The sequence below is a fragment of the Paramormyrops kingsleyae genome, chromosome 3 (genome assembly GCF_048594095.1).
Source record: "Paramormyrops kingsleyae isolate MSU_618 chromosome 3, PKINGS_0.4, whole genome shotgun sequence".
Lineage (NCBI taxonomy): Eukaryota > Metazoa > Chordata > Actinopteri > Osteoglossiformes > Mormyridae > Paramormyrops > Paramormyrops kingsleyae.
The window spans coordinates 7718029-7743182 of NC_132799.1; the positions used below are offsets into that span (position 1 = coordinate 7718029).

General features: G+C 46.8%; 1 protein-coding gene across 8 annotated transcripts in view; it reads right to left on the reverse strand.

The window, feature by feature from the left end:
- Positions 1 to 25154, reverse strand: part of ehbp1 (EH domain binding protein 1) — a 74473-nt gene that overhangs the window by 41112 nt on the left and 8207 nt on the right. For 4 of the 8 annotated variants that reach the window (XM_023840671.2, XM_023840662.2, XM_023840654.2 and 1 more), the window contains exons 3-11: positions 20105 to 20162; positions 19123 to 19218; positions 17561 to 17614; positions 6410 to 6591; positions 5167 to 5306; positions 4376 to 4480; positions 3102 to 3224; positions 2191 to 2452; positions 1871 to 2066 (exon numbers count right to left, since the gene is read on the reverse strand). In XM_023840671.2, coding sequence (XP_023696439.1) covers positions 1871 to 2066; positions 2191 to 2452; positions 3102 to 3224; positions 4376 to 4480; positions 5167 to 5306; positions 6410 to 6591; positions 17561 to 17614; positions 19123 to 19218; positions 20105 to 20162 — 1216 coding nt within the window. The remainder of the gene's footprint in view (positions 1 to 1870; positions 2067 to 2190; positions 2453 to 3101; positions 3225 to 4375; positions 4481 to 5166; positions 5307 to 6409; positions 6592 to 17560; positions 17615 to 19122; positions 19219 to 20104; positions 20163 to 25154) is intronic. The other 4 variants (XM_072709526.1, XM_072709525.1, XM_023840681.2 and 1 more) reach the window with 1 other exon arrangement.

Sequence of the window (25154 nt, forward strand, 5' to 3'; positions counted from 1 at the left end):
GCCACATTAGAGACCCTAGAGGTCTTTTCACCCTGGTGGAGTTTGGAGTAAATACTGCAGATTCTCCCCCCTCTCATCCACCACCCACCACTAGCTCTGCAGAGCCACCAAGAGAAATGCTTACGCAATTCACACACCAAATTAATGTTAATTCCATTAACTGATTGTACCTACTGCATTGCTGGGGGAAATACATCAAACAAATAAAGCTGCGAAATGAAAGAAACCCGTGTTGGCACCCAACATCAAAGTTCCCAGAGCGTTCAGTTCATTTGGGATGCACCACATATGTAAATGCCTCTTTATACATGGTCGCAAAGAGGAGGATTTTAAAAATTGCACAGAAAAGATTTCCCATTTCCCGTCTGCCGATGTCATTGCAATATAGTGCCAACAGGGGGCACTGATGCAGAACAGATGGTAGCTGAACTTCAACGAGTGGCCGTCAGGCAGGAAATACTGCATTCACAGCCATGCATGCTGCTGGCCGAAATGGCACAGCGCATTAGGATGAGAACCCACACCTCCCGACGGCTTCAAACTTGCCAAAACAAACAGCTCTTGCAAAACATTCAAACACAGAACGGCCCGTGGGAGGGATTAAGGAGAATCATCTGCCTTAATGCTGCAGCGTCGCACCAGGACCTGGAGCTCTGTCGTCTCCTCAGGCCTCAGACATGCGGCCTGGCCTCACCCCAATCTGAAGTGTTGACGGACCAGTTAGCTTACTCTGGATAGCAGGACACTTTGCACACTGTGGGTTCAAGTCCCAGTTCTGACAGAGGTTCCTGGGTGAAGGATTTTAATCTCATTTAGTCACCAGAGCGACAACTGCACCACAAGGTCTGAACAGAAGCAGGGAGAGTGTTACTAAAACTCACAGGTCCACCCGGGGCAGCACGGCGTGTCAGAGAGAAGCGAAAACAAGGCTGGACTTGTGGAGTGGAATTTTACCCGATGCGACTCACTGTTTTATGTAGGATTTCACAAGAAATTGAGATGTTAATGAACTAGATCAGCTAAATGCTAGAAATCAGTGTTCTCTTTCTTTCATATGACTCAAAATATATCTTTAAGCCTCAAACTGCATGAGAAATAAATTAATAAAATTATTTCTTTAATTTGCAGAGTGGGGAGTGTGCCCGACCATATGAATTTTCTAAGAAAGATCTGACCTCTCTCCTTCAAAACTTAAACCTTCGTTCTTTCAAAAATCTTCTAAAAAGTTGCTTTGAGTTTCCCCCCCCAAGATGCTACTATAAGATGGTGCATAAGTACAGTCCTCAGACAGACACCTCCACCCCCAGACATAGCTCCATCTACCTTTCCATAGGCCTCTGTGGAGAGTTCCCCCCCCATGAATCCCTTTCAGCTATAATCATGATAAAGGACAAGCTTAATTCTAATGCTGAAAGACAAAGCTACATGAGTGTATGTATGATGTATTTTCTTTTGGGGTGTGGGGGAGATGTCCAGGACTGTGGACTTGAATCCTGTACTTCATAGGTTTCAAAAAACACATCTGCATGATGTTTAAATCCACACAGTGCTTAGTTTTGAGTGTCCTTCCATGGCTCTCCATCACCACATCTAAAAGTCTCAACCAACTGGCACCTGGGTAGTTCAACCTTCTGAACATCTGCACCATAACTGTGTGTGTGGATGGATGAATATCCACATGGCTGCTCCCCGTACCATCGGATCCCACTCATTCGTTGCATGGTAAAAGGAATTAGACTGACGAGGTATGAGAAGACTGCATGCAATTCTTCATGACACAAACTGCATTAGATATCTCACGCAGTCAGATAAGGCAGACGATTGGAATACATCAACACTGACCGAAGCTTCATGCTAAAACCAAGCTCACCTTGGGAGAGGAAGAGGCCAGCTCCTGCCTCACTCCTGCAAGACCACCCGCCACTTTCTCAGGGGGTGTATTTGGTGTCGGGGGCGTGGGGGCCACTGCGGGGGCTACAGGGGCCTTCCTCTTGTTTTTCACCTCCAGAGTGGGGGTCATGGGTTGTGCTGGACTAGAAGTCCGGGGCTCATAAAAGGGATTGGACCTGTGACAGGACGACAGTGTGGGGACTGGGTTAATCAATCAGGTGCAGAAAATTACAGAAACTATATTAACGAGATAAGTTTCATAGGGTAGATGATGATACTGGTGGTCAGTCAAGTACATACTCATCCAGTTCCTCCTCATCCGCCGGAGCAGTATGGGCGTACAGGTACTTGCTCATGTCCACCGGATGCACGTTCTTCTTGCTGGGTTTTGGCGGTTCCTGCTCAGCCTTGGAGGTGTCTGGTTCTAGGTCCGTCTCATCGAAGGGGTTCCCGTATTGCGACGAATCGATATCCGGCTCGTTGAACGGGTTGGTGGCATCCTGGTCATAGGCGATTTCCTCATCCTTCTGTCTGGCCACGAAGGCGGGCTTGGAGATGGACTCTGTGAAATAGATTATGAACAGACACTTAAGAGTTTGTCTGCAAACGTGGTGCGCTGCCAAGTCAGTCAGTGGCCTGTTTCTGAAGCAGAGACAGACATTTGACAATATTCTAAAGTCATCTGAAGCCGCCTCACTCAACAGCTATAGCTTTAATTTAAAAGAGCAAACAAAATAAATGAACAGACATGTCATGTCAATCTACATCTCTTGCCAGGACCTGAAAAGGCTAACAGCCCAACATTCTCATGGGTGAACAAGCATAACGCCTTCGACGTGAGCCTGGTCCATGAACTGGGTCATCACGGGCGACGAGGAATGTCACCCAGAGCAATCGGGGACCGTTAAAGAGCTTGATGAGTGTCAGGCTTTCATACAGTGACACCCTCATCAAATCACTTACAAAAATATAACAGACTGCCAGAAAGCCAACTAAGCCTGCCAGGTATAGAAAATCCTGTTCACTTTCTGCTTTTAATTGTGAAATTCCCAAAACAAAAACAAAAACACCTGTTTAGCAAGTGATTTCAGTATTTGGGGGGGGGGGGGGGGGGGACTACAAAGCTAGGGCCACCAAGCAGGCTTATACTGAAGAACCACGATCATTTAGTGAAAAAACACACACGCCTCCAACTAAGCATCTCCTCATACCTTCCTCGTCTGGGTCCCCAAAAGGATTTAGCTCAGAGTCCCCGCGGTCTTCAAAGGGATTGGTGGCCATGCTGCGGTCACCCTGGTCATCGTCCTCCAAGAAGTTCAGTTTGCTGATGAGCTCTGCAGCGATTGTTGCCAAACGATAGCAGCAATAATTAATCAGTAAACAACCAACCAGCCAAAGAGGTCAATCCAAACGGCCCAACAGGAGACATATGGCTCTTACACAACACATCAATGAACAAAAAAAAGAAAAGAAATAATAATAATGAGCAGCAAAAATATTTCAAAAAAATTTAAATCTACACTTTGGAGTGAACCATTTCAGCAGCAGTACAGCCAGAACATGCCCTATTCGCCAAGTTCCTGATGGGAGACTCTACCCTCTTCCACCCCTGGAGGGAAAGCAGTGTTACAGCCCAACACCTGGAATCCCGAAACGTCCAGCCGCCGTCACGGGACAGCGCCGCAGTCTATGTGGCCCTCAAGTGCCTCGGGCCAGATAAGGAGGTGTGGCATTCCACTTCACAGCCGGGCCACTGCGTTCTGAACCATGTTTGGCCATTGCCGCTGACACAGTACACCTTCTTAAATTCGCCATCTATTGTAGTATAAACACCAATAGGTGTGTTTGTGTGAGACTAATTGGTCTATTATTAATACCTAATGACAGCAATACAAAATTATAGTGATCGACCACTCCCGTTTTCTGCCATTAAGCCATTGTCTTCAGAGAGCAGGAAATGTAGTGCTTAAAAGCATGCCTTTACTTGAAATGCTACTAATTCAACACGTCGGCTAGTCATGCATGCATCTATTCGACCATGAAGTGAAGAACTTGGGAAATGTTTCCACTACAGCAGCCAGCTGAGAAAATGGATTAAAAAAACATTTGTTTTTAGAAGTGCAAATCTGCGCAGGTATCTTTTGCAAACCACTTTCCAAAATACTTGCTACAAGAAATCTAAGTATCCGTGTTCAGGTAGTCTGAGAAAGAAGTGTGAATTTCGTTTTTCGGTGGTCAGGGGTTCACTACAAACTGCAGAGGATAATATGTGGGGAGGGGACAAAACAAAAATGCAAACAAACAAAAACGATAAGATCAACAACATCAGCTACCACAGATGGAGAAAAGAAAAATCGATGCATCTTATCCGAGCGCAAACAATAAGGGATGTATCAGGCAGCACGACCACACCACTACAAGCACGGGCGAGATACCAGAGTGACACGGAAGGGGGGGGGGGGGGGTAGAAAAAAACCTCAAAGACCTTCAGAAGAACTCGCTGACTTAGCAGTCGGCTTATTAGGCCACTTTAGGTAGTCGTCGGGTTCCTCGTGCGAGCTGCTGAGTGCAGTCAACTGGTTTACTATTTCTGCAAACGAAAAGGTGGCCGGAAGAAGAATGAGCCATGAGGAAACGGGAGCCGCACACCTCACCGCCCAGGAACCTCCCCACAGACACCAGCACAGCGCCGCATGGAGGTTAGTCTGCAACGCTGCTTGCCGGCAGAACGGCAAAAGCTGTCGATCGCAACACAGAGCAGCAGCTCAGTTCCGTCTAATGCAAGGAGTTCCCGGGGTGGGGGGGCAGTAATGCAGCAGGTTTCACGCCTACCTGCCCAGCAATGCATGAAATATCTAAGCATCTTCAACCAACTTACATGTGGGTTGACGAAGGCAATGACATCACACTATATTCAGTACTGGGTATTTCAAGTCCAGAAACTATAATTCCAGACCAAGATTTCTGTTTCTACCAACCAGCTGAGCACTTCGTGACTGACTCTTTATGCTCAGCTGGTTGGTAGAAACAAAATCTTGGTCTGGAATTGTAGTTTCTGGACCTGAAATGCCCAACGCTGCTCAGGACCAGCACTGAGGTCCTTCAACCTGTTTATCCTGCTCATCCATGAGGATTCTGCATTTTTGCAAGCTTTTGGCATGCATTGGTTCTGCAACCGAGGAATGGTATGTTCTGCAACTCTGGCCTGACAAGCCAGGCAACCGGTTAACGTGACCAGGGAAGCACTGCACTCTCGTACTCCAGGTCTCTCCTCACCTGTGATCTTGGCGGCTTTCTCTTCCTGATTAACCCGGTTCTCCTCGTCCTCTTCGTTCTCCTCCTCAAAGTCATCCAGATTGCCAATGTCCGCCTGCTTCATGCTCATCAGGCTGGCAAGACTCTGCATGTCTTCATCCCTGTGACAAAGCAGTCACATGACTAGGTGGTCCACCACCAGGTCATCACAATGAATAACTTAAAAGATCACAAGATCACAAGGACGACCACCTAGTGGAGTCATGGGATTGGGGCAAAACTCACCAGAATCACACAAACTGGGAAAATGACAAACGTGCTTGAGAAGAGACACTCCGCCATACTTATGTCTACAGAAAACGGATACATCACTGGTACATCACAACCATTGAGATCTAAAGTAAAGAAAAAATTGCTGAAACTAGTAGTAAAAGCGGCATGAATAAGAGGCTTTTCATGGCCCTTTCCATCACATCATGACATGAGAGGGTCGACACAATAGCGGCTTCAACATAAAGGGGAGCCTGAGAAAAGACTGTAAATTGAGAGCGGACCTGGTGGTGGGCAAGTTGATGAGATGGCAGTAACAGCCTGCATTCCTGCAGAGGTGCAGCACAGGCCATAGGCAGATAACACTAGCGGATTAGCACTCTTTATCTATCTCTTTTGCGCGCCCCCCCTCCCACCCCCTGAAGGCTTGCACTCTGTTCTGCAGCCGCACAGACTATTTGACCTTATGTAATAGAGTTTTTATTTGTGACCGGTGGAATCACCCGAGGTTAACTGAGGTCAGCCGGCTGCCAGAGAAGGCAGGGCTGCTTTGGCCGGGAAAATCTGGGGAAGTTTTATGTACGGGATGAGGCGGGAAGGCGTCTGGAACGCCGGCGTGCAACACGCGTGTGCCTGGGCAAGAATGCAGGGAGGCCTCGTATGCGCGTATTCTGGGTCCACGGGGATCCCAGGAGACAAAGTTACCAACATCAGAGCCCATAAGACAAGCGCTGAACAATAGAGGTGAAGAGGAAATCATGGGAAGAGTGATATGGGAGAGCCAATGTGAGACTTAAAGGGAATGGGGGAGGGTAAATATGGCATGATGGGAATGTAAGGTATGTCATGGGGGGAAGCGTGCGAGCTAGGAGGGTGGGAAAGAGGCAAGTGGGTGACCTAATATGCAGGAGAAACCAGGTGACCCAATACGTGGGAGAAGTAGGGGGTGTTTGGGTGGAACCAATAAGCTGCTGCCATCCATAAGCAAACTTACGTGGCTTTGCCCTCACGCAGAAAGATGCAGGACAAGGAGAACTGCAGCGTGGCAGACACCACCTTCTTGGACAGGGGCTTGAACTTGAGTTTGACGTCGGTCTGCGTGGGCATGGGACTGGCATACTGCTTCATGTTGATGCTGCTGGTGGCCAGGGCCTTGCGCCGACCGGACGGCGACTCCTGAAAGAGGGAAGGAAGGAGGTGGGGCAGAGCATCTCGTCACCCACGGCACAGGCTTGTGCATCACGCCGCGCTCACCTTCTCATTTAATTAGAAGCACAAGTAACCAGCCGAAAGCCTTCTGGTTTGGTGCATTTTTACGAAAAAACCCAGAGGGTGACGCTTGGAAAAGCCAAAGGTGGAAAAAGGACGACTAGAAACAAGACGGATGGTGTCAAACATCACAACAAAAATGCCTTTAGAAAGCCAGAAGACCCAGGCAGAAAGCAGGACATCTTAGAGAAAGCTACCTATCAATATGGTCACCAAGATAACCCAATAACACAATAAGACAATAAGACACTTATTTATTAAAAAAATAAGACCAAGTTACAGATTTCAAAACAACCAAAGAGGATGCAGCTGATGATCTCGTAAGCAGAGGGCAGAGGTCATCTTAGCCATATACCAAGAGGCACTGAGATTCCCACATGGAGCACATGGCTAGAGATGCCCTTCACATGCACTCAGGGTCGGTCCATCGGGGCCAAGGCAGAGCAATCCACCAGCTGATGGGGGCACCTGAGAACATCAGGCATGGAGGTTCTCTCCATTTCAGAAAGGCCTTCACCGGCCCCATCAACCATTGCAAGTAAAGATTAACACAAGGAAGTGTAAGAGATTCAAACGAGAGCCCTTGACATTTCTGTTGACATTTGCGTGCTGCAGAATGATTTGGAAACACAGTGCACCACACACACAGACCATGCTGTTCAGACACCCGCTTAGAGAGATTACACAGTGCTATGCTACCCAACTAACGGCCTAGTGTGTGTACATAGTTTATGAATGAATTTTAAAATGCACCAAATACATAAAATAAGTTTAGGCCCTCTCTGGAGAAACAGTGAAAAATATGTTTCAGAACAGAGCTGTGCACGTTTGCCTACTACAAACAGAAGTGCTCAAGATTAATATCCATGACTGGGGAAATATGCAAATATGTATGGAAGAGTGAGACGTTTATGATTTATTACAGGATACGACATTCAATAACATGCTACTGTATCTGCAGAAATGAAATCGCACTAAAGGGGACTTTGAGGACATGCAGAATAGGGGGATGCTGCCCCCTACAGGCAACTATACAGTATAGTATTCCTAACAAACCTGAACTACAGAAACTTTGAATGATTCACAGCAAAGCCTTTGCAGGGGAAAGGGATCAGAGGAGGACAGTGTTTGACTGTACATCCCATAGCAGGACAAACAGCTATACGCCATGGACGGATGGATGGGCTACCAATGGGGACTGAAAATGTTACTGGTTGGTCTGATTTGACCTTGAGTTCAGAAAGCACCTAGAAATCACGCCATTCCATCCTCAACTGGAGACCTTCCTCAGATGTATCAGCAAAAACAGCCTCAGAAACAAATGGATTATAACTTAACCTGCTTGTGCAGCCTCCATATCAATCTTGAAATGTGCATTATATTGATTATAGTTGTTACACCTACAATTTGACAAGGATTCCTGAGATTCTGAATCTATCAAAGTGCCACCAGATTAGTGGCAAATTCATCCCACTGACGCGGCACATGATTCTTCCCTGGTCTGCCTAGACAGGCTATCCTTATGCCGGCAATCCTAAATGACATTCTTAGATCTCTCTCGAAGGGCTATAGGTATGGAATTAAACTACTGCTTCCTATAGTGAAGCTATTCCAAACTGAAACCAGAGCCCTGAAATGCGGAATGGCGCATTCCGGGACGAGACAGCAGGGTCCGAAGTGCAACTGCTCGGGAAAACAGATACACGGCTTTAACTGCTAGACAAGTGAGAAGTAGACCATTCCATCGGTCTTGAGCAGCCTTGTCTGCCACTAGGGCAGAAAGATGGTGAGCAACAACCTAACAAACAATTTTAATTGTGTCGGCTGCTGACAGCACCCCACTGAACCAAGACTAGAGTTATTTGACTGCCATGTTAATGTCTCTGCTCTCCAAAGACCCAGTGATTCTAGGCAGACTACATGTAAATAACACAGACCATCTTTGGTCTTTTTTGAAGACTTATTTGCACTTTTGAGAGGTGGGGACAAAGTGCAGACTCAATACCTGTTGTCAAAACCAATATTTCATATCCAATTTCGGACAATCTTAACACCATCAAATGTAGTCGCATAGCTTTAAGATGGAGGTGACAGGTTATAATTCTTGTGAGCTGCCCGTATAAACTGACTTTGATTGCTCTACAATAATTCTGCACAAGATCAGCTTTCACAACCAAAAAACTGATGCCTGGCAAAGATAACTGTATGACTGAAACGTAGATCACCATAACAGATTAAGTTGTGTGCAATACCTTTAAAATGTATTTGGATTAGGAGGGAAAAGATTATCCTTAAAACATCACATTGAATGACACACAAATGAAAGAAATGCCAGCAGTGCTTGTTAAAAGTGCTTTTCTTGGACACGTTTCTCTACTTCTTAGACCCTTCAAGCATGTGAACACATTAACTTCAACACCTTGTGGACCTTAACCAACTTCAGGCACTTCAGCTGTCAATGTGCCATTGTACATCACCATTTTGAGAGGGAAAACCGAAAACCAAACCCCAACATCTACTCTTACCTTTCTGAGAATCTGACAACTGGACACTTGTCCTATGGACATTGAGATTCCTTCAACAGACAAAACATCTAGAATTTTTAAGGCATTGTCGCCTGCCATGCAAGGAAGGTCAAGGGGCAATTCTTTCAGTCAGACAACCCGCATGTACGGCTTGTGGATAAACACAGGGAATGATGGGTAATAAAAGGGACAATGTGTCTGTCTCCTTTCTCTAGGCGCCACAAACCAGGTTGAGCAACTGAAAATGAATACCTAACTGATGCAGATAAGAGGGTGTGGGGATTAAAGCTCAGGTGGGAGTTCCAAACATTAAGTCGCTGATGTCCTAGAAACCTGCACTGGTCATGATCTTTTAAAAAGCTGAACATCTAACCTCATTCTAGACCAAAGCACCTCCTGTGTGTTCTCCTCCAAGAAGCTACAGCCCATTCCTGGCCTATTCAATGTTTGTGTTGGCAAATTTGTAGTGCCCACTCTTTGAAAGCAGGTCAGACTGGAATGATCGAATTCACCCGACGAAACTCTCATTCCTGCACATTTTTTCAGGTGGGTATCATTACTCTTACAGTCTGTGGTGTCCAATTATAGCATAAAACCCAGTACCAACAACACTTGGGAAAAACACAGGGATGGTTTGTAGCAGGAAAATGAAATTGGGCCCGAAACCGAAAAAGGAGCAAGAATTGTAGAGTCAGCTAACAGAGCCCGGTAATGGACAACCCAAGCTTCCTTTTGCATAATGATTAATCCCTGCTTCTATAGGTTCTCCAGAGCCAGTGTCTTGAAGATATACACTACAGACGAGACGTTAGGGACCCAGCCGAGGATTTTTAGGAAAATAAACGATACAATGCTTTGTTAAACTTATTACAGAAAGTATTAGAAACACTCAAAATAAATGTAACTAACCTGTTCTCAGTATTTTATAGCTTGTAGTATCACATTATTTAGCCACAAAAGCTGAAACTATTGGTTTTGAAGACATATCAGGTCTCTCTTTAGTGCACTAACATACACTGTGTTGGAATTCTACTTACTAATGTCAGACCTTGGTTTACTCTTGGCCTCTCCTGATTGTGTCTTAATAAACTAAACTATAGCCACTTGACTGCCTTGTCCCAGATCAGTTTGTCAGAGGTTTAATGTACAGTCTGCTCCACATTTCAATCTTCGGTTGTACTGTATCACAACTGATGAGTCAGAATTTTTGATAAATATACAGCTAACAATTGAACAGAGGGGCTTAAATCAAAGTTTTGAGTGAAGAAGGGTTCTCTCATCACCAAATAGCCAGAGTGTAAATATTTCTAAGCATGGAGTACCCTACTGTTTACACAGAAAAAGACTGACAGGAAGCAACAGTGACCGGAAACAGTTTGGGGCAAGGAAAGTGACAAAGGCTGAAGGTCAACACTTAGTTGTGACATGCAAAAGAAACTGGAAGATGACTGTAATGGTCTGAGGGCTGTGATTAATGTGAACAGAGAGAAACCGGTATCTCTTAATACAGTCAAGCAAGGACTGGGAGCAGCTGCACTGAATGGTCAACTTGATGCCAGAAAACCTTTACTTCATGGTATTAGCACGAAAAAGTCTCTACTATAGGCTGAACAACACAAACCCCGGAGTATTCAGGACTGGGAGAGGGTCTTGTGGATAGACAAAAATCCATCCATTGGGCAAGACGGACCAACAAGTTTAAAATGAACGTCTAGCCAATAAGACAGTGCTGTTTGCATGCTTAAAACGGCGCTGGGAGGGTTTAGACAAGTTGTTTCCAACAATTGCTGGAAAGGATGCTGTGAATGTGTTGCTGTGATAAAGGCAAGGGGTAGTTATTTTGATGAAACTCGTACAAAGGTACTCGCATTCATTAAAATGTACAGTAAATTGTTACATTGCACTTCAGAACCAGTCAGTTTAATTTCTTTTAAGTATTTCTAATATTTTCTTGTAATAAAAGTTTGAAAAAGCAGTGTATCGTTTATTTCTAAAAAAAATAAAGGGTGTGCTATAACTTCAGGTCTGTAGTGTACTTCAACTGACCCAACATGTTTCTGATGGCAATCACAAAATGGGATTAGATACAGAGAGCACACTTCTCTGGGAATATTTGTTTGGCGTCAATCCTCAAGCACTGTGCAAAACCCTAAATATTTCAGTGATCACACAGAGGTCTGTGATAGACCAAAGATGAGAACAGAGAGAAGTATAAAGGTGTTATAAGGGACAAAACTAACAGGAAGTAACCAAGGTAGAACAGAGGAAAACTAAGCTACACTGCCTTCAGTGTAACGGGAACAATCCACTGCCCAACAGGTAACTGTAATCAAACTGGTAACCAGAGCTTAGAAGCACCCATATTCCAGTGCCATTCCACCTGTCACACAGCACTGCAGATTCCAATTATCTTCTATTTAGAGAAAAGCAATAATTATCCAAATTTTTCACAGCACACAAAGTAGTACAAAATTAAAAGAAAACAGCAAATATTTGTCATCAATAACCAAGATACTCAAATAAAGGGAAACACACGGAAAAGCATTAGTTTCCCTATGCATACAACACTAAATAAATTAGTGTGAGTTTTTCTAGAGGGGAACAATCGTTTTGATATGGTGTCCATCAGCAGCTTTGATCGTCTCAAACGTGCAGAAAAAGCCCATAACATTAATGGGGATTCTGGTTCCCCTGCAGGCCGCACCATACTGAGGGGTCAGTTTGTGATCAGACAGGCAACGGCGGGAATACAGAAGACATGGAGTAGGAAAGACTTAACGGATTTGGAAAATGTCCACGAGTGGCTACAGGTCACCGACAGACACAAAGCTCATATTGACAGCATTCAGACAAAGCATGGGGGGAGGTGGGGGGAACGGGACGGGACAACACAACCGAATGACTTCGAGCTCTAAAGCAGATTAGCAAGTATTACAATAATCTGCTACGTCTACGTGGCCAGTATTTATACACCAGACGCCAAAGGCAACCAAAGAGCTGGAGAAGAGGCCGCAACTAGCTTCTCCATGTCTGAGCTCCTTCCCGTTGGATTGCCGCCGCTGCCACGACGCGCCGTATTAGCGGAGCGAGTAGGAGAGGCCCGGCGAGTGTTAGCAATATCCAAGGCTTTCGGGCACAATACAGACAGACCCCAGACGCGGCCGTAGCTCTCTGTGCGTTTTTGTTCCCGACAATACCACTTCTTATGCTTTTGAAAATGTCAGGAAAAGAGCAAGGGGGGGGGGGGGGGGGGTAAAAATGGAAGAGGGAGAAAGAATTGGCTCGACTCCCTGCTTTGGCTAATGTGTAAAGCCTGAGGAAAGTCAGGGCAGAACAGCCCCAGCGGCTAGAGGCCCAGTCTGCGATGGCGATTCATTCATATAAAGGGGGCAACACACAATACAGCTAAATATAGCTGTTAAGCATGTGACCCCAAATTTTCTAACCTTTAGATAACACGTCTGAATGAGGCAGGGGGGAGGTGGGGCAGCTGCATGCAATTCTGAGATACTATTAAATCATATTTTGTCAACCCGCCTTTCTGATTATGCAATTTCCCGCCTTATATTTTGGCAACAGCACAAATAGCAGGGGGGGGGGGGGGGGGTGGAGGGGAAGGTAGTTTGACACTGTGCCATTTCAATGACAAAATACAATCCGCCGCTCAAATAATTCTACAGAGGGATTAACATTTCTGAGGTTGAGCCAGAGATTAGGCGCGCGGATCCTGAATTTCATCATCTTCCCGCGACACAATGGCTCATTCTTCCCCTTTTTTCATCTGCCCTCTGATGAGGGGTCAGGCAGGCTTACCGCTCGGGCCGCCTTCATTTCGTTTTCACATTAACCAGATACCACGTTGACCCCCCCTCCCCACACACCCCCACCCCCCCAATGCACTTGAAGAATGCACTTGGTTCCAGGCCTACAGCTCTTACACTAGCTGGCCGGTCCCAGGGTGTCCCCTAGTGGCACTGACACAGCACTGCACTGCGCTTCAGCTCAAACTACAGGGACAGCTACTGTATCCTGGCAAAAAGTAGGTCTGTACAGCACGGCCTACATCTAGGACACCGCACCCCACCCTACAAAACAGCTCACTGACACAATGCATTCTGTTTCGTTTGTCGATGCCTCTGATTTCGTTTGCACTTGGACTTCACTGCAAAGTAGGAAGTACACTTTATATAAAACGGAGCGGCTTGATCGCGATGCAGCAGATTTGTACTGCTGCTCCTACAAACCATAGAAACACAGCCAGTGGGAATTCAATGATCCAAGTATAAATGAACGTTCCTTACTTGCAGGCCTGCAGCCGTCCCAGAGGCTCGGCAGTTAACTCTGATCACACAGGGCTGATCTCTACTCTTGCACCAGCCTTTCTTTTTGTTGCACGTACAACAGACGGCTAAGTGCGGAATTCACAAGCAAGGGTTACAGCTGCATATGCAGCCTGTGCTCTCTGTGAAAGCCTGAAATTAATTACGAATGCAAGGGCCATCTAAGTAATGAAAGCCATGTATTAGGGCTGGGCGATGTGTGATATTAATACATCGTATGTTATGCACATGCAGTTGGCACACTGCAGGCACAGTGATAGTCAGCTGGACTGAGATCAGTTTTTTTCAGACCTTCATGCTGTCTGGACATAGTGGGGACATAGTGGACACTAACAAAAACTGGTCACTAAAATCCATTTGCATTTCACTGAATGGAAATATAGATTCCACAGAAAAAAGCATGCGGTTATTTTGGCCAACGGCTACACCGCCCACTTATCTGACAGACACTCTTGGCAGAAAAGCTCTGTTTGGCTATAGTTTTTACTAAATATTGAACTTTTTCTACTTTATAAATATCACAATATGTATCACAAAAAAACTACATCGTGATTCTTGACATATTTTTCCAATATCGTGCAGCTCTGCTGTGCATACATCATCATAGAAAGCTGGGGGGGCGGGGGCGGGGGCTATGTGTATGACTTTGTGAGTGTGCCATGAAGCAAACAGACTGGCAATCCATCCTGGGTGTCCCTCGTTTTCTGGGACAGGCTCCAGGTTCACCGCGACCCTGTCCTGGATTAACGGTTATGGAAGACTGTTGGATCAAAGCGGACGGTACAGCGAATCAGGAAGAACACCATGACATTTTCCTGACACTGCCTGCCCAGTTAGACAGCCTTCGATGGCCATCGCGAGGCAGCCAGCACTGAGGCCCATCGCGAGGCAGCCAGCACTGAGGCCCATCGCGAGGCAGCCAGCACTGAGGCCCATCGCGAGGCAGCCAGCACTGAGGCCCATCGCGAGGCAGCCAGCACTGAGGCCCATCGCGAGGCAGCCAGCACTGAGGCCCGTCATCGCACACTGACATACATACACAGTGTGCAGTGTGTGGCTCTGTGGATTAGGACTCCATGCCTGTGACCAGAAGGTCACCAGTTCAAATCCCCTTGCTGGCAGAGTGATATCACCACGGAATCCTTAGCCTCAATTGCTCCAGGGAGGCTGGGCGATTCTGCCATGTTTGTTGCTTTGACCAAAAGTGCTAAATAAACATAAATGACATTCTGCGTGACAAAGGTAAAGTATCAGGGTAAAGTTCGTGTCAGAGTCCTGGAAGTGGTTCACATGTCGATGTCCTGTTGTTGGGATGAGGTCACCCCCGTCAGGCTCGCGGCCCACAGGAAGGACACTTACGGTTGTGCCTTCCTGAACACCCTAACCCAAAGTGAGAAGCAGGCTGGGAAAATGTTTCGGAGCCAAGACACTTCTAAAAGAGTGCCACCGTGCAGTGCCAAGCGCAATGTCTTTGAAGTCTGTATAACACCGCCCCCCCACCCCCCAACTACCTCTGAGGTCTGGGCATGGAGTGCCTCCCCACCCCCCAACTACCTCTGAGGTCTGGGCATGGAGTGCCTCTCCACCCCTCTGCCGTGCAGGCCGAGGATGTCAGAATGTGAAGGAGGCAGGGCTCGCCTTTGATCATGTTGTTATTAGTGAGGTATGTACGGGCTAAAGGAATCCCACCCCCCCCCCCCATCCCTGTGACCGCTGGGACTGAAGAGCCCTCTCACATCAATCACACCCGGCCGAAACGGAACTCCTTCCTCGTCTCCTCTCTTCAAAAAAGTTAATTCTTCTCATCCATTGACACTTTAATTAAATTAAATTAAGTTTGCAGGCTGAGCATGAACATGAGTTTCTCTCCCCCTCTGCCCTGCCCCCCCCCTCGCCAAAAAAAAAAAAAAACCTCAGCGACATAAATCGCTGAAAATGAAAATGGCAGCACTCTAGGCACCATTTAACAAACATAATGTTTAAAAGGAAAAAACTTCAAAGATGATAAATCATGCAGTTCTTAATGCGAAAGGGGGTATAATTTGGGAAGAGAGTCACAGATGCCGATATACAACCTGTGGATCCCAGTAGATTAATAATTATTAAGTATCAAAATGCACCGAGGATTAGATTCCTCACAGTACTTCCTCCTCCATCTTCCCTGATACAGGTGAGCATGTGGCTTCCTCAGAGTTGCTCTGCATGAGCAACTTCACATGGGGCTAATGAGGTTGCACCGGCAGATGGGCTTTTAGGTGGGGGGGAGGGGAATGGTGGACCCTCGACCCCAGGGGGGGGTTCCTGCTCCCTGCGGAGCGAGAGCAGGTGGACTGGTGGCCCTGGGCTGGACAAAGACCCGAGCCTTTGTGTGTGTCCAAGCAGATGCCCGATTACTGAGGAAGGAGCGGAAGTCAATGCAGAGAACAGAACGGTTTTTTTTGGGGGGGGTGCTGGGCTAGCCTGCCTGTCAGAGACCACGTGAAGCAATTTGAAAAGGTGTCATTAAACAGCCTCTGCTCCACAGGCGAACACAGTGGGCCTCAAACCTTTGAGAAGTGCAGGAGTGAGTCTAGGAACAATTCGCTCTCCCAAACTACAACACAACCCTATTTATCCACCCTGAAAGAATGAAAGTCAGCTGATAAAAAGCAGATGGCGCAAATGATGACTCGGTAGAAAATTCCAGGCTGGTTACACACCCGGAATTAGAAGCAGCCACCTCTAGGAGTGAAGCCTCGTGATGGATCCACCAACCCTGTGGCCACCAGTACGACCAGCAGACTTAGGATTGGAACCATGAACCGTACTGGAGCAGAAAACCACCAGCTCTCGGGACATTCCAAACAAATCAGCTGCCTCACTGTTCCGGAAAAGCGCTCCAGTCCGCTTCTGTACATCAGCAAAGACCAGAGTGCAGCACTGCTGCACCATTGTGGTCCAGTAGAAATTTAGTTGTAATCCTTGCCATATTATTAAGAGACAGTGGTTCATATTTGCGACTGAAAACTCAAGCACCTGGTGATCGATGGCTGAGTTTCCCCCAGAAAATGACAGTACAGACAAAATCCACTTCCCTTACACCAGGGGTGGCCAATCTTATCCGCAAAGGGCCGGTGTGTATGCAGGTTTTTGGGATAACCTGTAGGTCAGCTGTTCAAACCCAGGTGTGAGGACTCTTCAGCCAATCAGTCCTCTAATTAGTAATCTAATTAGGGAGTTGCAGCGAAAACCCACATACACACCGGCCCTTTGTGGATAAGATTGGCCACCCCTGCCTTACACCATGGATGAAGAGGGTGGGGGGTCTGAGAGGGAAAGTGACACAGCCCAACTCCACAATGCCCAGCACCAAGGTCGCAAGCTGATTCGGCTCAACTCCTCACCACAGCAGGACCAGCAATCCGGCCTCCGCCAAAACACATCCGGCACTCTTACAGGTGCTGAGCTTGAGTCGGTATCCAAATGCAAACTGCCGCTGTGCCCTTGAGCAAGGTAGTTACCTGTCCAGTGGCTTTTCTGGAACATTCTACTCACTGCAGCACAGAACAAGAGCCAGGAAAAGTTTGTCTCATGTGAGACTCTTTCAGTCTTACTACACCAGAAATATGAAATTTCATTATACTTCCATTTCCAATTCACTAACGAGAAAGCAGAGGTGAAGAAAACTAACAGCCAATCAAGTGAGCTAAATAAAGCCAAATAAGCGAGAGCAATGAGCCAAAATTCTGAATCTGTGTGAAATCACTTTTTTTTGCAACCTATACCCATAGATTAAGACAGATATGCTGACTGCAACCAAAGAAACAAGGGTAAAATTGTGAACTACACCAAAATTAGTCAGGAAATGAAGGAGGGGTCCCACAAAATACATTGAAACAGAAAGTGGGAGAAGAGGAGGAGGAATTATGGTGTCATTCTAATAATTGTCCACTAGGAGGCAGCATCAGTTAATTTTTCACATTACACATTAACAGGCCCTGTTCCCATCTGTAAAAGGAAACATTTACATACATTTTCAATGACGAATGTCCACTCCTTGTCCTCAAATTCCTCTGCGTGAGGGTCCTGAAACACAGAGCAACGTACATTAACAAACAGGAAAGCACACATAAGGACGCTACCAGTAAAAAGGAACTCAGCCCAAACCTGTTATTGGAAAACTCCTTTAACATATTTGTGTACGGTCACCCCAGGCAACCATAAAAAAAAATCCAAAACAATTCCTATTCCCGGAATAAAATATTTATAGAGTTAAGTGTATAACACAAGGAATAAAGGTATCAATTTTCCCATATTTACAGCTTCTCATTACCTACACGGCAATATGTGTGTGTGTACGCTGCTTAGTGACTGCTCATCACACAGTGCCCCACAACCTGTGCCTACCCAACTGTACATTCGCAGGTGGGAGACCAAATACGGGATGGGGGGGCTGTGCACCGTACAACGTGACATGTGACAGTCTGGGCTGGAGGGGTCTCTAATGAGGCCGATATTAGTTTCCACAAATCATCTCACCCCCATCATCAAGGGAAAAATGAGCTGCTTGAGGCAGGATGTCTCTCCATGACACTGATACAAACTGGGGGGGTTAAAATCTACTCTGTCTACTCGGTGTAGAGCAAATGGGAAAACGGTAAACTGATGCCAAATCGTTTTGGTGAAAAAGCAAAAATTATTATTTCGGCCTTGAGAACGTGAGGTGTATTGATCAAAAAAGAAAAAGAAAAAACGTTCAGGAAAATGATTGCCTCTCATACCTATCCGCTCCCCCCCCCCCCCCCCTGCTCTGCCCGGGGTCACGTGAACTGCACTTCAGTCTGTCAGCGGCAGTCAAGGGCCATCTTCTCAAAACGAGGTGAGCTACACACTTGGGGCTCACTCAAATGTACTGGGCCAAACAGTATGAAGCTGTATGAGCATGGGTCAGATATTTCCATGGATTTCTGTGCAATTCAGCTTCCCCGGAGAGGAGCTCGGCATTCACTCAAACTGAGGATCTGAAGTCAATAGCGTGCAGACAGACTGATGGGTACGGCAGAGTGAGTATCACATCCACAAGATCATCACAGCGTTCCAGCTTGTAAAATTAAACCCCCCTGACAGGTGCGTCATAAAGACCACTAATACCCATGCACCCCTGTCCATCTTGTCAATCTCTCTCCCCCCACCCCCCCCACCACCCGTGGCTGTCAGGCTTCTCTCAAACTGCCTGAACTCCAGCATACTTCTGGCAAAGAGAATGCTATTGCTGAGCCTGGTGGGGCAGCACCATGCAAATTTCAGCAGCCAGTGGAGTCTCCCAGCCCGCAAAGACGCCACCTGCCAGTGGAAGGTCCTTATCCAACGCTTATCAATTCGCCTCCAGAACAAAAGGGCCACATCCTCTCAAAGGGAAAGACTAATGGTAAACTAAAGATTCTCAAAGGTCTTTCCCTAATGGTAAACTAGAGATATTCTACATCGCAACAGCCACCTATTTTAGTCTATGCTAGTAGATGGAGGTGAAGGGTGGGCGTGACGTCATGGATACACACGACATCCCATGGCGGTGGCGGGCAGGCCAACCATACCTTGAAGAGCGTGACTGTGATCTCGACGTTCTCAGGAACAGGCCAGATGACCACACCTCGATACGGGTTCTTTATTCCAGGCTGCCAGCTATGGGACTGCGGGGGGGGAGAGAGAGAAGTTTCCAGTTAGGGGAATTTACGATACAGTCAACTTTGCACCAACGGCTAGGATGCTGTTCAACGGCAGACAAACTGCAGCTCTTATCGAATCCAGGTGAAGCCTCCAGCTACCACACTGTAGTTACTCTACCAGGACACCTGATTCATTCAGGGAACCATGAATCGAGACTTTGACAGACTGAATCATTTGCATGGAGTGGAATGGTTAAGAAGTACACCCCAAAATGGCTGGAGTAAGGTCCACTGTCCCATCCCTTAACCGGAGGACTCGGGCCCAGGGTGAAGAGCAAAGACGGTGATGTTTGTCAGAAAACAAGACCAAGACCAAACAGCTTCTCCAGCTGGCATAGTCCTACTCGCCAAAACCTTCTTGCCTACACAACCCCCAACTCTGATTAAGTGCAGGTCACCCTCGACTGAGATCCTTATATGGGTGCTGCTCTACATTTCCATGTCACACTAATTTATTATTAATATTCTGATAATTCTACGTAATTTCATAGTATCCTTTTTTATTCTCACCATACGGTAAAGGCAGGTTTTTGGTCACTGTCGGGGGAAGATTCTCTGAAGACTTCAATATAACAGCCTCTATCATAAGTAACACCCATTTTATTTCTCTATTGCGACACTACAGTATCACAGCAGCACGACGTTCTGTTAGATTGACCGGCCAACTGTGACTGTCGGACGTCAATTCTGAAGGAATGGCCTTGAAGATATAACTGCTTATTGAAGCCAGCCGCTTTTCTGGATAAAAAATTTACTCATGTACCCAAACACACACAAAAGGCAGGTAAACCTGAACTTAACCCTCCCCCCCCCCCTACCCCAACATAAACAAACGGCGAGATGCACCCACCTTGGAGGATTTCCGTCGACTCCTGCGGGTCCACACCACCACCAGCTTGTCTGGTTGCCTGACGAAAGAAATGAGAGGTCAGTGGAAGCGTTGAGAGCACTTTCCTTCCTTCTGGGGCAGTCAGCTTTGGGTCAGATCGGGCTGTTAGGCTGCACGCTTGCTTCGCCTGGCCATAAATGGCTCATCAAGGGCGACGCAAACCCACTGTCACAGAGAACTTGAAACCATGACCTGTCAGCAGTTCACGTATCAAATATCCCATTCAACCACTGTCTCCTCCCGGCTCTTGGCACTTACCACGCCCTAGTAACTAGCTCCTCGGTGCCCTTGTGGCCCAAGAGGCCCCTGGGATGGTGGCATGACTTCCTGTACAGATCAGCAGCGATGAACCGTTTGGGAGGGTTGCCAGTGCTACCTCATCACCGATACCATGCATGGCTGTATGACATGGAGATCCCAACCCAGGGACCATTGTAAAGAATTCCCAGATGATTGTCCTCCCTCTGCAGCAGGTTCTCCTACTTCACACTCAAAGTTACCGTGACGACAGACTAAGATTCTCCACCTTTAATGAAGTTAACAGTTTGCCATCTGGGAGCTGATAGCATAACTGGCAGGGAAAGCAAAGGCGACCACCTGCAATCACACACACGATTGTTGACCGTCCGGATGCAAGTGAGTCAACGAACTCTGGCACAAACAAGAACGACAACATGGCTAGAGGAGGAGGCTGGCTATCCAGCCGCCAAAACGTGAGCTGAAACTCAGCCTACTTTCCATGTAACCGGAACGAGATTCTGGAATAGTTCAAGCACATCTCAGTCAACCCCTCCTCAAGGGAGGTCACCAAGATTGGCTGTCAAACTCACTATATACCTGCATTTGCTTGCAGCTCCCCCACCCCAATCAAGCTGTTACCGCGCTGCACTCTTAACCCACCACTACCCAATCATCAGTCTGCATGGTACAACTCCTGGCTCTAAGAACATTCTGTCAATGAGGGCTGTGGATTAAACCAGGGCACAGAGCCATGACATCAGCCAGCTGTAAGACGGTCTGCAACTGTACAGCAGGAATGCGTTTCTGGCAGGTAATTTGATTAGGAGCCACACAAACACCTCCAAGGGGCCATTTTGGACACCTGCAGGAATGTGTGACTGGCACTGCCCAGCCGATCTGTGACAGCCCTCCTGGCATGGTTTTAGAAGCACATTGGCCAGCAGGCATGGGGGCTCTGCAGTCAGAGTCAGTACCTACAACAACTCACAAGCTGGAGCTGCGAAAAAAAACTGGGTTGCAAACCAGATGGAGGAGGAACACAGAGCAGGTCACATGCTGGTTGACAGGACTACTACAGAACACTGACCCCCCCTCCGCCAAGACATGCAAAACAAGTGCCACAATATCATAAATCACAACATTTAAATGTCTAATATACAGTGCTTTTTAAATGGTCACACTTTACTGTGTATTAAAAGTTTACAATAGCCTTAGCAAGCAACTGGTATAAAACTCCACTGGCTATCTGGATATGGGGTGACTGGGAGCACTGGAAGCTAAGGATTGTCCTTCTGGGTATCTGCACGGCAGTTCCGTTCCCTAGCAAGTCCCTCTCCTCCACCCTCAGAGGCCCTTCTCCACAGCAGAAGCATTGCTATATCAAAAATTCAAAACATGCCCTTCAACATTTTTTTTGAGCCCTGCAGTACATCAAGAGCAAGGAGATGCCTTTGAGAAAAGACAGCCCCTCTTTGACCAGCAGCAGCTCATTCCTTCCCCAGTTCTCTCTCCCCTCCCCCTACCCCTCCTGTTTATTTTGCCCTATACATTCCTGGGCCCCAGGACCTCTGTGTAAACGCTGTCTTCCGTACCATGCTTGCTGGCAACTGCTGTTTAATCATACGGGGGCCGCAACCTTGGTATGCCACACCCAGCCCAATAACTGCTCCCTAAGGGTGCCAAGACCCCCCCCCCCCTTTTTGAGATAACCCTCCCCCCACCCCCTGAAAAACAAAAAGGGCTGTTACTGCCGTCTCTCAGACAGCCTGATGTGAGGGGGGAAAAAATCCCAGAAATCCAAAGAGTGGTTTCTGCAGATTGCTGTGATTGGGGCCCTTTCTGCAGCATAACCTCAGGGTTTGTCTGGGGTTGGGGACGGTGTGTGAGGAAACGGAAACGTAAGAACAAATCTCATCTGGCAGTATGGCATCTGGAAGACAAATGCCCAATGTCTACTGATTCTCCTAATAAATAATCAGTGATGGTTTCTGGAGATATCTTTTTCTAGAAACTCTTAATGCACCCGGTACAGCAGAGAAGAGAGAATTTTTATTTAAAAAAAGAAAAAGGAAAAAAATGGCAGATGGACACAATTCTTTCCTACATCAGTCAGCTGCAGGGTTCATCACGAGCCAGCCCAGAGAAGACAGACTGCCGTCTCAGCTACCTCTCTGGCTACTGTCCCGGAGAGACCTGCCCATTCGACGTAGGATGGGCAGGGCAGCAAACGTCAAACGTGGGCCAAGATCCACCACCCTGGCTGAATGCCTCCTGAAAGGGCAGCGGCCCAGGAGGCCAGGCACTGAGACTGGCCAAAACGCCAGCCAGCCGGTCACCTCCATGACCTGCATCTGATTCATGGATCACCTGACTGCCAGCAAGGATAGACGTATACAGCAATCAATTTCTACTGGCTGACTGCTCTCTCCCTGTCCCCACTCGGCTGCCACGATATTAAACAGGCTGCTTTTTTGGGACAGACATTGCCAAGCATCGAACTTTCAGATTCAGGTTTTCCGTTAGCAGATGCTAGCCTATTTTTTCCCTAAATTTCCTGCAGCATAAACAAAATACACAGAACATCAGTAAAGCATAAAGGACCACTGGACAACCGCCTGTCAGGAAAATACAGCCAGTGAAGTGCCAGAAAGACAGAGAACAGCAGCTTCAATGCCTATCAGTGAAACCAGAAACTTCTTTTTTGCCCCCAAAGTAAAAAAAAATTAAGGATAAAGAAAGACAGCAAGGTATGGCAAAAATGTAGATCAAGTAAGAACGGGTTACAAGCGGAAGGAGATGCTATCTTCAGGAACTGAGTCACAGGCAGACGACCCAGCGACACAAGGGCAGGACATGACGTTGACATGCCGCGGTTGCTCCAAGACGTCTGAAGATGCCGGGTAATCAACATCCACAATTCCACAATTCAGAGGGTTGGGGCGTGGAATCACTACTCAACATTTAAGAGGTTCACTGATGGGCCTGCTCCGCCTACGCCGACCACGAGAATCGACCTACACCGACAGGCAGCAGGAACTGGAATCGTGCCATCCTCTCAGGCCAGACACGGGTGCCAGAGAGAGAGAGAGGAAATGGAAAGACAAAGGCAAACAAGGGAGGCAGGGTGGGGTCCGGGAAAGCGAGAACGCATCCTGCACTGTCGTGAAACCACAAAATGAATTACAATAAAATTGGAAAGGGCATTTCCTTTTCCGCTACCCACAGTGTTGTGTTTGTCTTAATGAGGAGGCAAGGTAGAGACAAGCAGCCAGAAGAGGGCAGCTACAATTGGTGGGGGGGAGCATAGTGTGTCTGTTTTTAAATTTTAGTGTATGGGGGGACAGCTTCCTAAAGTCAAGGGGAAAACAGTCTCACCCCCAAGATGACGCCACATCCTAATCTGGTTTGAGGGCATATCTCCTTCAAAAAAAAAAACCAGCAGCTCATGTCACAGATCTGGTGATCTTGGTTAGAGAACATGCCAACAATGCCCACTAGTAGGCGCAATAGCATCATGTACTACTGAAATAGCAACATTAGCAGTGTCACGTGCCAGCCCCGCATGCAGAACCAGAACATCACACACTTTGCTCTGATGCCGCAGATCTAGGCAGACCGAGTGGAACAGAAGTGCACTACTGACACGGTCAGTTGGGTCAAGTGCCAAGGCGGGCACCACGTCAAGGCTGACCTCTGCCAAATACTGTGGTTTAGAGCTGAAGCCTTTGAGTTTTCACCAGCTCATTCAGATTTTCTACAAAGCAATTCAGTTGGAAGAAACTCAATGCAATAATGACAAAATGGGATTACTAACACAAATTCCTGTGATAAGAGTGCTTTGTTTAGCCAGTCCAATTTATCATTAAGGGATTTTATCAGGGTATGCATTTAAACAATTAAGTGGTACAATTCCAGCTGAGCATCTCAGTCGGTTTCTGCTAAGAGAAGACACACTAGCTGTTTGAAAATATCCTTTGTTTTCCAGTTACAATATTTCTATAAGAGGGATGAACAGTGCCTGTGTCAGACTCCTTTTCAGAGGCCACATTTATCGATGGTGAGCATCACTAATTTATATAAAAAGTCCTAAATATATTTCTCCATCCATCCATCCATCCATCCAATCTACCACTGCAGTGTCTCTCCAACCCGGTCCTTGGGGACCCCAGTACACGTTTTTTTGTTCCCCCCCAGACATTACACATCCCTGAGGACTACGCTGGGAAACGCTACTCCACAGGTTCCTGGTAGAGTGGAGTTGAAACATATCTTAGGTAGCAAGGTTACACAATGGACAGGATGAAATATATTATTTAAAAAATAATCCAATCTTTCATCTCAAATTTATTCATAGCAACCAATTTTTGGATCATGTGCACCAAATATTTATAAGTAATCCAATTTCATGAAAAACACTCACATATAAATACTGGATTAATTCTAAATTCATTACAAATACAACCTATTTCCACAGCCTTCCTTATAGATTTTCCGTTGGTAAAATTTAGGTCCAGAATTTACCAACTCATTAACGAATATGAAATTAACCAAATCGTTCATCACTGCTCCATCGGCCAATATCACCCTCAGCTACCCCTCAGAAAGAGGACGAGTTTTAAAATATCATGCTGACCTCACGGCTATTAGTGTAGGAAGGCCATGACCAGCTACCACAGGAGATTTAGCGCACAGGCCAAGGACCTTAAGGACTTTACAGAGACATACCTGCGGGCACTTAAATGAAAATGCGATTTTGTTTCCTTCGTTTTAT